This window comes from Triturus cristatus, chromosome 5_1 (genome assembly GCF_964204655.1).
Source record: "Triturus cristatus chromosome 5_1, aTriCri1.1, whole genome shotgun sequence".
In the NCBI taxonomy this organism is placed as follows: Eukaryota; Metazoa; Chordata; class Amphibia; order Caudata; family Salamandridae; genus Triturus; species Triturus cristatus.
In genome coordinates, this window is record NC_140587.1 from 709,701,691 (window position 1) to 709,715,836 (window position 14,146).

The window sequence follows — 14,146 nt, forward strand, 5'->3', positions numbered from 1 at the left end:
GTCAAAGGGGCGTATCTGAAACTCCAGTACCCAGAATTCAAATCAATGTTGAATAGAAAAAACGGCCTGGATGGGTGGAATAACACGGGACAGTGCGACTGGTTCTAATGCATGAGCTCACACACCTAAGGATTGAAACGTATTCATGGTGTTTGTGCGTGTGTCTCTGGAATAGCAACATAGAAAATATAAGTCCCACAATGCAAAACAACGATGGATAAAAAAGCAATGAACGGAAGGGATGTGTGATCCAGGTGCAAAACGGCCAATTAGAGTTAATGCCGTGTTGACCCGCATAAGCACGCGCAACCCACGGCCCTACTTAGAACGTTGTTACGTCCTCGCGCTCACCTCGAGCATTTGAGAACGGCTTGCAAGGCTGATTGTTTTTGTCGTGGTCTCTAGCAATGGATGTGGTGGGCTTTGACGACCAGGAGCTCCGGGAAGCACAGCGGGAGTACCTGGACTTTCTCGATGATGATGTACGGGCCATGGCCTCGAAGGGAATAATTAATAACAAGCATTTGTTCTGCCGTGTGCCTCACTCATGGGCTTGGAAGGGAGGGGGGAGGGGGGGGGGGGTGTCTGATGAGAGGTCGTAATGCCGGTGCTGTTTTATATGGCTCAGCACGCGTCCGTCAATGCTTGTTTTGGGTTCAAAGCGTGCTGGGATCATTTAAATGAAACTTTTTTTTACTACTCCATTCAAACGTAGCATAGCAAAGACGTCACGGGCCCTAAGACAAGCAGTCAAAATGTACCGACTGCCCTCAGATGAGGCTTTTAGTTTGTGTTTGAGGGGTTCACTGTGACTGGGTACCGCTGCACCAGGATGTGACAATACTTAACCGCGGGAGGGGGAGAGAGAGGGGTGGGGTGGGGAACAAAAAGCTCGCAGAGTTCATCGAAGCTTTCTGTTACAAAGTAAAAAAGAGAGCTGCGGTGGGTCTGTAGGTATTCAACATATACTTCCGTTTGTTTTATACGCTAGCTTTTGACTTGCCCATAAACCGCGTGGTATTTGATCGCTCCCCGGCTGCTCGTGACGGTTCGTCTTCTTTCCACAGCAAGACCAGGGCGTGTATCATGGCAAGGTCCGGGATATGATCAGCGAGAACCAGCACCGGCTGATTGTCAACCTGAACGACCTGCGGCGCAAGAGCGAGGCCAGAGCCAACCGGTGAGGGCGGCGCACCCCGCTGTTTCATGATGGAACTTCTGGTGACGTGTACCCAATGCTTTAGATACGTTTTTTCAAAATGCTTCGTATTCGACTGTTACATTTTCAATTCTCAACCTGCCCGTCCCCATCGTGGGTTCAAAGGCTGACGAGGGATAACCTGAAATGCATTGGTTTCATATTCCCTCTTTAGGAGACAAGTGTGTAGGTGTGTGTGTGTTTTTGTTTTGTTTACCATGTTTTTTCTAATCTAAATGGTCTGGATCCACTAGAGTTAATAAAGAATTCTGGGTTTTTTGTTTTTTTTTAAGTCATGGACACCTATTGGCGAAGGTGGTTTGGCTTTTTTTCAAGGTGTGTGTTGTGACAACACAATTATATGTTCGGAAATCCTGTTCGCTTTTGGATCTTGAAGCTGTGTTGTTTTCGGGTCCGGCCCAAGAGTCTGGTTAGACCTGGGAGTATCTGGACCTACCTAAAACGCAAAAGTAACTCTTAGTAATGGCGGATCCACTGGATACGAGTTTTTTCTATGCCCACCGCCCGTCTGTCTCTGATCTTTAACTCTAAACTCTTGTAATAGGAGCGGACATCTCTCGTGCCTTTAGCTTCAAATGTGAGTGGGTGATATATCTAATAAACGTTATTCCTCCTATCTAGCCATAATTGACGGCCAAACTCTAACATTGGCTTAAGAGTTCACTCTGGCGCATTTTGTGAATGCCAAATGGAGTTTTCTAAACCATTGGAGGCAAATAACATTGGTCAAAACAAAGTATTTTGTAGTTGCATGAAGACGCTCATCGCCCCTTAATACATTTTGCAAACGTCGGCTCATTTTAGTAAATTTTGGGCCAGTAGCATTGCTTAAAACGCAATAAGATGTTCACGGAATTTTACATGAAACTTGTAGTTTATTTATAAGAAGTGTATGAAGCAAAGATATGGTGCACTTGGAGCAATAGCAGTGATCGAAACATTACAGGTAATGCGGAAAAAGGCCACGTATTTTAAAATGTACTCCGAAAAGGGTAGAGTTTATAAAAGTTTGTCTATATAAGTGGGGATTGGCTGGAACACTCAGCCCTATGTCGTCAACAATAAAACTGAGGCATAACCGTGAAAATACCATGTAACCGGGAAGAGGTACATCTATCTATATGAAGCCAACTTCTTAGACATGGGTGCAAAGGCAGCAGCAAGAACCCATATTTCTAGTCCTGGCTCTGCTTTTGACACCACAGTACATGCAGGGGGTTAAAGTTGGCTTTAGTTAAAACATTTGGAGTATCCTGCAGATGCCCATTCTACAATGAAATACAAGTGCCAAGACCTGAAGCGTGCTTACAGCAAACACAAGTGATGTGCAGAGATGGAGATTTAGGGGTGGTGTGGCATTTGGGAAGTTAACCCTCCCCCACCCCCTTAAATGTATTTTGTGATAATGATTAATAGTTGGGTACAGGTGCTTTCAGTCGGGTATGGTGAGGTGTTTGTCGGATTTCACAGAAATTTCTACACACACAAAACACACACCTCTCTGTCTGGAAAGAGAATGATAACGTTGGTTATTTCACAAAATGTGTTCTCTCACCTAGTACCCCTACCAATGTACATTACACTCCCTTTTCACTGCCCCTTAAGCCTCTCTCGTGCCCCCTGCACGTCATAATGTATTGTAACATAATGTGGTATATTTAACAAGATTTTGTGCCGTGTTTGCATGGCAAAAGTAACCCACATCTGTACAAATTTTTTATTTCTTTTTCCTAATTTACTTTACGGCACACAACTTGTTTTGCACTGGAAATTCACATCAAAGTAAGCAAAAAAGCACATTGCACTGCTTTTTTTTATTCCTAGCGCCAAGAGGGGTCGGTGGGGGGGGGTTCATCGGTGGTGCATGGGTGTTCATATGCAACCACCCATGGTTAGTGAAGCAAAACCCTATGTACAAAATGAGTTTTGCATTAACATTTTTCAATTAAAAAAATAATGCCCATTTCAAATAGTCCCTATCACGGAGAAAGGTTTTTGTTTCTTCTTTCTTTTTTGACTTTGCCTGTGTGCTGCACAGTACAGCAGAGATACAAAGTGGTAAACATTTTCAAGTTAGTCTAAGTATTGTCTTTTGTATGGATGGGTACCCTTCCAGTACAAAACTTATACTAGACTCCCACAGCCCCCCCCCCCTTGCACTATGGTGCAAAGTTGTGTGCATGGTGCACATCTGCCTGATTGTGCACTGGCGCTAGGGAGAGAGTGCCGTTTCTCTCTAAATATGGTACTCTCCTGCTCTCTCCTTCTCATGCAGTTGTGTAAAGAAGCTGCACATTTGTGTGGCAATGTATAATAGTGTGGTGGTGGGGACAAAGCAGTATTGTTCGATTAACCAGCGATGCTTGGGAGTTGGCAGGGCTTGACACTGGAAACTGATGAGTTTCTAATTGAGTAATGAAGTAACCATTTGTGTTCCTTTTCCAGATTATTAAATGATTCGTTTGGAGAAGTGATTGCTTTTCAAAAAGCACTGAAAGATATGGTTAGCTCAATTGATGCAACTTATTCCAAGCAGTTTGAGGAGTTCAATGTTGGATTTGAAGGGAGCTTTGGAACAAAGCACGTTTCCCCTCGTACGCTTGGTGCTCAGTTTCTTGGTAACCTGCTCTGTGTAGAAGGCATTGTAACAAAATGTAAGTATTCTGCCCTGAGTGCCAGGGCGTTAATGCGATAGTTTATGTTTTTTGCTTAGTTATTTAATTTTTTAATCTAAATACAGATGTTACGCGTGCACGTATCCATGATAAACACATACAGGTCACAATAACATGGCTATGATGTTGGCAGTAAGTTTTCTGTGTGCACCATGTGGGGTGTAGGGTGGGAGGAGTGGACAGCGATGTAAACGAGGAACAGGAAAGGGAGGGATGGTGAACAGGTATGTGAAGTGTTAACTGTTGCCCAACTAAGTCCTCTGTTGCCCTCCAGTGCTTGCGCTCTACTCATGTACTGGGCCAGTTTGTTATAAGTGGTATGTCATTGTGGTGTAGTAAAGCCTACATTAATTCATGTTACCTGTAAAGCTGCCTAGCTGTCTGTGAGCAGGGCTCCATTCTATATTTGTGAATGTGTGCAACAGGCTTGTAGCATTTGACAGCAGACTAATGGGCTGAATATGTGTGTAGTCGACCATCTTGTTTTCATTTTCGTAACCCCACTTTATCTGAAGCATCTTTCAATCTAACAAGGCAGAGAAGGAAACATTTCAATTTCTCTGGTGCGCGTGTAGTAGCTGCACTGCAAAGGAAGACTAGCTTGAGAGACCAGTCTTGGAAGGGAAAAGTAGAATTAACTTTTGTAAAATCCTTCAAAGGGGAATTATTTACACATGTTTGTAGCAAAGCAGGAGCCAATCATAAATGACTCCCTCCTACCTCAATAGGATAGAATTAGTGATAAAGATATTTAAGGACTGAGTGAGACACATGGTCTGGTTGTTCAGGGGAGATGCTGAGTGGCTTAATTCTGACCGTTTGCATGATCACACCAGGAATATGGGGAAACTATGCCTGGCATGACTTTAGAAAACAAATACAGCATTATGGGCCAGATGTACAAAAATTAAAAACTGACTTCCAAATTGCAATTTTTAGCGAATCGCAGTGAGGAAATTGCAGTTCCTAATGTCCAAAAGAATGTATTTTATAATGGCAACTCCTACTGGGGTTGCAAATCAACCCACCTCCATGAATATTAGAGGTAGGTCCCAATATGAGACCCACTAAGAATTGTTGCTTTTGACAAGGATGGTGTCCTGCTGAGATGAGCTGACCAAAATGTCTTTAGATTGCTTTTATAAATAAAGCACATTTTAGTTTTTAAATGCAGCACATTTTCCTAAAAAACACAGTATGCATTTAAAAAGCAAAAGTATCGTAAGTTTAGTTTTTTTAAGAGTTGGCAGTGGACTGTGGGACCACTACCTGCTCTTAAACATTTTTTTGTACAGTCTCAAAGGGTAAGTGGAGGGGCCCTTAACATTTCCCAATGGGTTACCACCTCCTTTGAAAAGTGGTACAAATATTAATGTATTGATACCAGAATTAGGTGGCCAAACATTAATGGATATCACTGCTACTCAATCTATTTGGAAGGGATGCCCTAAACACACTCCTTCCAAATGCCGAATTGCATAACCAAACTGTTATTTGGTAACAAGTTACTGAATCTCAATTTGCCATTTGTAAATTGCAAAATGCATTTTTGCGGGTGAGCAGCCTGATAGTGTAAATCTGGCTATTTGTGACCTCAAAAGAGATTTGTATGTATGTCCCTTTATTATTTGGATGGCTGAAAAAATAAGGGTACTTGGGGTAGAGAAAAGGCCGCTAGGTTAGGGTTGTGTGATGAAATCTGATTGTGTCTACCGAACATTTGCTTTGATCTGCATGTTATCTCCGGAATTTAGTATTTTTATCATACTGATACAAATAATTTGTACACAAGTACTGCAAAATACATAGCTATAACATAGGAGTATTCTTCTCTGACAGGTTTATTTGACTCCTAACACTCCCTTCCTATTAGAGTATCATGTATTGGAGTAGGAATGAGGCACCTGTCAGTTCATATTTTCTCTGAAAATGGTATACTTTTGGAGCTTTGGGGATCTTCCAAGTGTTACCCCAATAATACTGGGATGAGCACTTTTTAAAAAAAAATGTGCTGTAAAGTCCTCCCTTGACAATAAATATATAATGGGAAGGTCTGTCATCGGAGAGGATTCCCTTCATCTGCCCACATACTCTCTAGCAATATAGTGGCATGATCAGAGTGTGTACCATTGGATGACTAGTTGTTTGAAGCTCATTGCTAGTCACTTAAGATGCCAGTACCAAGTCTATTTGGGTGGCTGAAAAGGGTGCTCTTCTCCCTATCCACTAGATGTTCAGCTGCCCAGGTCTCCATTAATCTGAGAATACCCATTGTTTCTTTGATGCACACTGACCCTTTTTCATCTTCCTTGTATAATTGGGGGTTACGTTTGCCCTACAATATGTAAGACACCGCTGAAGTCCATGCAGACAAATTAGGTTCTCCATTTGATAATTCATTTGTAAGTTTTTGCAACCAATAAACCCCTTTTCCCTCTTTATATCTGCCCTTCAGCCTGCTGAATATACTATATATTTCACTTTGCTCTAACTTATATTTAGCAACACCATGGTTAATTTGCAGAGCAGTGTTGTTACATGAGCAAATGCACTGTTTAAACCTTGTGTGCATAAAGATTGATATATAAATTTTAACGTGTCCCTGACCTGGATTAAGGAGGGAGAAATATCTCAAATCCTCATTCACTCGATACCGCTGTAATCTAACATTCAACCCCTTTGTGTTCCAGGATTAGATTCTAATCTAGTTGTTCATCAGTGTAACTGACATAGTACTAAGTGTATTTGCATTTCCCCTTTTCATCCATAAACCTTCTCCGTTCTCACCAGCTTTGCATTATCCATGTCTGTAGTAAAGCATAATTATTTGATCTTCGAATATTGCTTTCAGTGTAGCAGTTTTTTGTAATACTTCTTCTGCACTTGGATATTTGAACTCATTAGTCATGCCTTAAATATACTACTAATATTTGCCTATTGTCCATAAAATTCCATTCATTTGAAAGCAAACCAACAAATTGCGTCACGTTGTCTACAGCCACTTAGCTTTGAAGTGCATCTTTTTGTGCAGAAGATATTGCAGCTCAAAGTCCATTTGAATAATAATAAAGGACAGGAATGTAATGGTCATTTAGCTCTGAAGACACCTTAAGAGGTCACTCATATTGCCTTGAGGAGCATCTTCCTTCGTTTATTCCGTATTTTCGTATATTCAAGTTTCGAGCCATATACACAAAGCGCTTTACAAAGTTGGACCTGCAATTCTAAACTATAAGATAGAACTCTATAAACCTTTACGAAGCAGGAGATCTGCTAATCTGGCTTTAGCTAAAGTCAAACGTGTCAAAAAAGCCAGAATGGGTGGTCGCTCTTTTACTTGGCAACGCCCGATTGGAACCTCCTGGACCTGTGCCTCACTTCCGACCATGCCAGGTTCAGAAAGCACGCCGTGATATCCCTCTCGGAATGAGTGTCGCGCTATATAAATAATTTAAACACTCCTGTATTTTCTTTTGACAGTTCAAGATCTCCAAACTTTCTCTGGAAATCCAGATTTGAACTGAACGTATCGATAGTCCGAGAAGCTGTGTCCTCAGTTTAATTCAGCTGATCTTCAATTTCATTGACCCTTATTTCCTTGTTGTGGAGCGAGCAGGCTGAAATTGTTGTAATTGCTGTGAACACTTTTCAGAAGTGCAGCTGTATCCTTCTGCTACCCCTGGATAAGTGTTCAAGTTGGCAGCAGATTTCAGTAACTCTAATGCGTCATGGTGTCAACAATTCAACGTTACTGATTTAATTTGGGTCTGCTGAAACTGACTTTTTCCATACACCTGTTTTAGGCATATACACCAATGACATTTAACCTGTCTCCTGGATTTACCAGTCTATATTCCACTTGATTCTTTCATGGGGCATTGAACACACTGCTTCCTTTAGCATCTCCATTGACGTTGCTTCCCTAATTGTTTCACGCTGCACCATCGGGCAGAGACTATCAACGAGGAGTCTTGTGCCAGACCTTGAACCTCACGGTAGGTGGTTATATATTAAATTGGTTTATCTTTCATTTCCGTCATTTGCCAAACCTGTTGTGAGGCAGTGGCTGAAGTAGTTGGAGTCCAAGTCTTCGAGTACTAATGCAGTTGTTTTTGGTGGAGGCAGATGCTCTTTAGACTGACTCAGTTGCAGTGTGCTCACTCTGGTGAGGGCATAGAGGAAGTAAGGGGTGTGTTTTTTCTTTTTTTTTTTTTTTTCTTTTTCTGTACACTTTCAGCCTGGCTACACTTTACTCGCCAACACTCTGCAAAAGTTTGATTGCAAATTTTGAGTTGTACCTGACACACGGATCCATAAATACTGCAGATTCCAAAGTAGGTGAGGCCAGGTTAGCAATGCTAACTGACCAAGGGTGTTTCTCCCTCGAGGTGGACTTCTCCTTCTCACTCCTGTCAGTGAGGCCAGGTCTTTGATCATCAATTTAAAGTCTAATCTCGAACCATAATCCTACTGATGTTGTTGAAGTATGAGTGATACATGGATTTAGTAATGTTACGCTGGATGTTAGAAGGTCTTATTGCAGTCAGATGTTTTTCTGACCTTGAAAATCTGTGTGGGTTACTCTCCAGCTAACTGCCCTGAATACCACCCTCTCCAGTACTGTACTGAATGTAATTTCTTACCTTAGGTTGATGCTCAATAGCATCTTGTCTCCTGCTTCAATTTGTTATTGGGTGCGTGTCTGTTTGTGCCATAGAATTTGAAGGTATTTGTAAATGAGTTGTTGGTAAGGGATCGATTCATCTATGTATAGTCAGTAGCAACTGTGATTATAAGCAACCCATGTCCAGACCTTCTTGGAGAAAACCTGTATCTCTTAAAACAGAAAAGCTGCCTCAACTGCTTAAGATGCTGGTATTTTCAGTATTTTTCTTCAGTAGACATTTTTGCCATTCTTGGTTTTGCATCATTCGGGTGATCTGGAATAAAAAAAAAAAATATATATATATATATATATATATATATATATATATATCCATATTAAGCCTCTTTGTTCGGATACCTGCTCTTTTCCTCAGCCTGGTCTTTTGCTCTTTATAGTAACTTTTTTTTTTTTTTTTTTTTTTTTTTGAAACCGTTTATTGCAGTTTGAAAAGGTTACAGGTATGGGCCTACAACCACTCGGCCGGCCGCTAGAGTGACAAAAGCATATTGCATACATACAGTAAGAGTCTCTTGGCAGTGCAGATTAGCAAAACAGGAGAAATCAATGTTGCAGGCCGCATAGCTCCATGCCCACAGTACGGTTCCCTTTTATCAAAACAAAACAACACAAAAAAAAACCACACCCGCAAGGCAACCCGCGATCCAAAGTGACAGCACGTGCTCCATAAGTGGGGGATCCCAACCAGCAGCAGAACTCTGGAGAGGGGAATGGGAATAAATCAGGGACTGGGGGACCGCGTGCCCAAGGCCGAGGGAGGGGGGGCCCTCTAGGGAGACGGAGCAGGCGAGGCAGCCGGTAGCTGTGGCGGCTCACAAATACCCCCGCGGTAGGCGTTCCAGGGGCCCCAGATTTTCACCCACGCCCCAGGCTTACCCCTCGCCACATACACCACCTTTTCACGAAACATACACCAATCCATGTGTTCTTTCCAGGCCAACACCGCAGGGGGCCTCTGGGATCCCCACAGTTGAGCAATGTCACGCTTAGCTATCATGTATCCCAGAGTCACCCACCGCGTCTGCGGGACCGAATAGTCATTTGGTTCCCACACATTCAGCAAGCATCTCCTCGCTTCAGGCAACAGCGCGACACGCGTAACCACACGCAGGACCTCATGCACACCACGCCAGAATCGCTCCACCTTTGGGCACTCCCACAGTATATGCATGAAAGTTGCCAACGCGCCACAGCCACGCTTACACATTCCGTCACCAGCAAAGCCCATACGTAGAAGCCTTGGCCCCGTCACGTAAACCCGGTGAAGGATCTTAAGCTGGACGAAACGAAGGCGAGCCGGGATGGCCACCTCTTTTGGAGAGGCCACCGCGGAAATCCAATCCTCGTCGTCCAGCTCTAGCCCGTCGGCAACCCAGGCCTCGCGGAGACTAGTCAGCAGGCACGATCTGTCGTTGATCAGTTTTTTATATATGAGGGAGATCGTGCTGTCTGGGACATGGCCATCCAGCACTCTGTCCTCCAGGGGGGAAGACTCCGGAATGGACGCGACATCCGGGAAGACGGAGCCCAGCGCATGGCGGACTTGTAGGTACCGAAAGTACTCACTGCCCTGCAGCTGAAACTCCGCCTGCAGCGTCGCAAAAGTCTTGAATCCCCCCCCTCGTCCAGAGATCTCCCACAGTGCTGATTCCGATCGTGTCCCACTTCTCAAAGCCCTTCGATGTCCACAGGGAGCCCAACCTTTCAGACGCATATAGCGGTGACGCCCGGGTCAAACGGTCCTTCCACCCCATAGCTGCATTAGCCGCGTGCCAGACACGCACCATGACACGCGTCGGTCCCGTCAGACGGGGGTCGGGCGCGGCAGAGTAAAGCGCTCGATTGTAGTCGCCACCGGGCAGGAGCATCTTGTCCATCTCAAACGCCGGGTTCAAGGCGGGCCCGTAAAGGCCATGATTAATTGCAGCCAGTTGGGTGGCCCAGTAATACCGTTTAAGGTCCGGGAGGGCGACCCCCCCCATCGTACCACGGGAGCGTCAATTTAGCCAGAGCAATGCGCGGCCTCCCGTCCCAGAACAGGCGCCGCTGGAGGCCCTCCACCTCACGGAAGTAGCGTGCCGGAACCAAGTCCATAGTATTCTGGAGGGCGTAGAGGAAGCGCGGCAAGGACATCATTTTAAACAAGGCCGCTCGGCCGAGCGGCGAAAGCGGCAGACGCCGCCAGCGCACCACGTCCTCCTTCAAGCGCTGGAGGGGGGGCAGCAAATTCCGCTCATAGCGGGCCTCCGGGTCAAGAGTGATATATATCCCCAGGTACCGAAACCCCTGGGAGGCAATCTGGATCGGACAGTCCCGTGGTAGGACAGGAGCCTCCCCGGAAAGCACATATACACAGGATTTCGCCCAGTTGATGACAAGGCCTGAGTTGCGACCGAATGAGCGCAAAACATCAACCAGGACGATCAGTGATTTACGCGGGGAGGCGAGATACAGGAGGATATCATCAGCATAGAGGGACACACGGTCCTCATGCTCGGGGGTCCAGCGGAGACCACGGATGGAAGGGTGCCACCGCAGCCACTCCGCCAGGGGCTCCAGAGCCAGTGCAAACAGGAGAGGTGACAAGGGGCAACCCTGTCGCGTGCCCCGCCCCAGCGCGAATGGGGCCGAGACTCGCCCATTCACCACCACCTGCGCCAAGGGGTCCGAGTACAACAATTTGACCCAGCTAATAAAGCCCGGTCCAAATCCAAATTTCGCCAGCATCGCCCAGATGTATGGCCACTCAAGCGTGTCGAACGCCATTGTGGCGTCCAAGGACGCCAAGATGGCCGGCTCCCGCACAAATTGGACACGCGCGAGCACACCGTGCAAGCGCCGTAGATTGAGCGCCGTGTTGCGGTGTGGTATAAAGCCAGATTGGTCTTGGTGTACCAAGTCGCCCACCACGCCAACCAACCGGTTGGCCAACACCTTGGCGAGGATTTTGGGCTCCGCGTTCAAGAGCGAGATCGGCCTATAGGATGCGACCCGTTCACGGGGCTTCCCCTCCTTGTGGATCACCACGATTGTAGCCAGACGCTGGTCCGGCGGGAGGGAACCCTGCGAGTGTGCCGCCAGGAACATCGCGCGCAGGTGGGGCGCCAACACATCCGGGCGTAGCTTGTATAGTTCGATGGGGATACCATTGGGGCCCATGGCCTTGCCGGATGCAACCGAGCGAATAGCCAAGGCAATTTCGTCCGAGGTGGGAGGAGCGTCCAGCGAAGCCCTGTCCTCCACCGTAAGGGAGGGCAGCGCAATGTCCCGAAGCAGGGCATGGGAATCTTCCTCCGAGCAGGGGGAAACCGGGGAGTAGACTTCGCGGAAATAATCCGCAAAGCAGGAGACAATGGCTTCCGGCTCGGTGACACACGCACCATCCGCACTCTCAATCAAAGGCACCACGCGACTCGCTCTCTCCCTCTTGTCCAACCACGCAATCAATTTGCCAGCCTTATCACCCACATCATACAATCGCCCCTGCTGCTCTCGACTGAGGCCCCTGGCCGCCTCCGTGACGAGGGCCCGATAGGCCGCCTGCTTTAGGTGTAGAACATGCAGCTTGGCATCTGTTACCCCGCTCCCCAGGTCACCCTCCAGTTCTGCAATCTCGGCCTCTACTCGGGTCACCTCCTCCCGCTCGCGCCGCCGGGCATGGGAGATAAAGGAGAGGGCCTCCCCTCTAAGAACTACCTTAAAAGCCTCCCACAGGGAGATGGCCGAAGGGACCGACCCCACATTCTCGTCGAAATAACGCTGTAAGGATTTGATCAAATCGGCACGAATGGTGGGGTCGCGCAAATACCATGCATTGATTGGAGCCACCCTGCCATCCCCCCTCGGGAAGACATCGAAATGTAACAGCAATGGGGAGTGGTCTGAGATACCCCGCGCCAGATGGCGCACCTCCCCCACCCTCCCTGCATGGGCCGCCGGGACAAGGATGTAATCAAGCCGCGAGAGGCTACCATGGGCACCCGAGTGGAAGGTGTATTGCCGCTGTGCGGGATGCTTTAGTCGCCAGCAATCCACCAGGCCCAACGTGTCTAATAGGCCGGGCAGCCACGCCTGTGCCCGGGGGAGGTCCCTGGGGGGATGGCGATCCATAGACCCAGAAGCTACCGCATTAAAGTCCCCTCCAACCACCAGCAGGCCACTCGGAAGGTCCAGGAGGAGGTGCCCCAGGTCCGCAAATGTGGTGGCTTGTAACCCAGGCGGGACGTACACTGATATCAAAATAAACACTCTACCCTCCATTCTTCCCACCAGGACAGTGTAGCGTCCCCTCTCATCATGGCGCACCTCATCGATCTCCAACGGGAGCGAGTTCTTGATCATAATACCCACCCCCCGCGAGCCCGACGTGAAGCCAGAATGGGCCGCCAAACGATAGCCCCGCCGATTCATTGCCTGAAAGGAGTTACCTATAAGGTGTGTCTCCTGCAGGAAGACAACATCTGGTGAAATACGTTTCAAGTACTGCAGGACCACACCACGCTTAATCCTATCCCCCAGGCCGTTAACATTCCATGACACACAGTCAAATCCCTACCCCCCATCATACGTCGAAACAATCGGTCGTCCCCCACAGAGCATCTTAAAAACAACAATATAGTAGCGGGTTTGCCTTGCGGTGCAAACAAACACACCCCCCCCACCCCCCCATCCCAACAGAACTCCCCCCTCCCTGCACCCCTGCATGAGCCCAGACAGCCCCCCCAAAGTGCAGTGTGCCTGTCGCCCCATAGCTAAAAACTAACTAGTCCCCCAGAGGAGGAGGGAAGCCCCTAACAGACCCCACACGACCTCCGTAGGAGGGGAACATATGCAATCAATAAATGGGGAAGGAACATCGTCCAGAGCAAGGCCTATTCAGTCACCCCTCAATTCTGATCCGGCGGGCCCTCCTCGCCAGCCGCGCCCCCCCCGCCCCCCCGGCCCCGATCTCCAGGCAGAGTGTCCAACCAGTCCCCAGCCGCCCCGGGCCGGTCAAAGAAGTGCGTGCGACCATCCACCTCCACCCTCAGCTTAGCTGGAAAAAGCATTGAGTACTTAAGGTTCAGGTCCCGTAGGCGACGTTTAACACCAAGAAAGCTCTGTCTCTGCTTCTGAACCGCCGGAGTAAAGTCTGGGTAGAAATGCACATCCATGTTGTCAAGCTTGACCGGTCCCTGTTGCCTGGAGGTCTGGAGGATAGCATCTCTGTTCCGAAAGTTAAAAATCCGGGCAATAAGAGGCCGCGGCGGGGCACCGGTCCTAGGTCTGCCCCCAGGGACCCGGTGAGCACGCTCCACCGCAAAAAGCTTACTCAGCCCCCGGGGCTGGAGATGGGTAAGGATCAATTCTTCCACAAAAAGATCCGCCGCCTCCGCCTCTCGTCCCTCCGGCACCCCCACAATACGGACATTATTCCTCCGGGCCCGACCCTCGGAATCCTCCAGTCGCCGGTCCATCAGGGCGCCCGCCTGGCCAAGCCGGCGCACCTCCTTTTGGAGGGCCACCACATCCGTCGTGAGGCTCGTTGCGGTGTGGGCCAGGGAATCAACCCGGTCGTTCGTTTTGGAC

The 14,146-nt window shown here is 47.7% G+C and overlaps 1 protein-coding gene across 2 annotated transcripts in view; it reads left to right on the forward strand.

Annotated features, from left to right (window-relative positions):
• The first annotated feature begins 299 nt into the window (after nt 1-299).
• LOC146831394 (maternal DNA replication licensing factor mcm3-like) overlaps nt 300-14,146 on the forward strand; it is a 161,127-nt gene continuing 147,280 nt past the window's right edge. The window contains exons 1-3 of one of the 2 annotated variants that reach the window (XM_085605693.1): nt 300-482; nt 1,068-1,180; nt 3,665-3,873. In XM_085605693.1, the coding sequence (XP_085461819.1) occupies nt 408-482; nt 1,068-1,180; nt 3,665-3,873 (397 nt within the window). In that variant the 5' untranslated portion in view covers nt 300-407. The remainder of the gene's footprint in view (nt 483-1,067; nt 1,181-3,664; nt 3,874-14,146) is intronic. The other variant, XM_085605694.1, reaches the window with a different exon arrangement.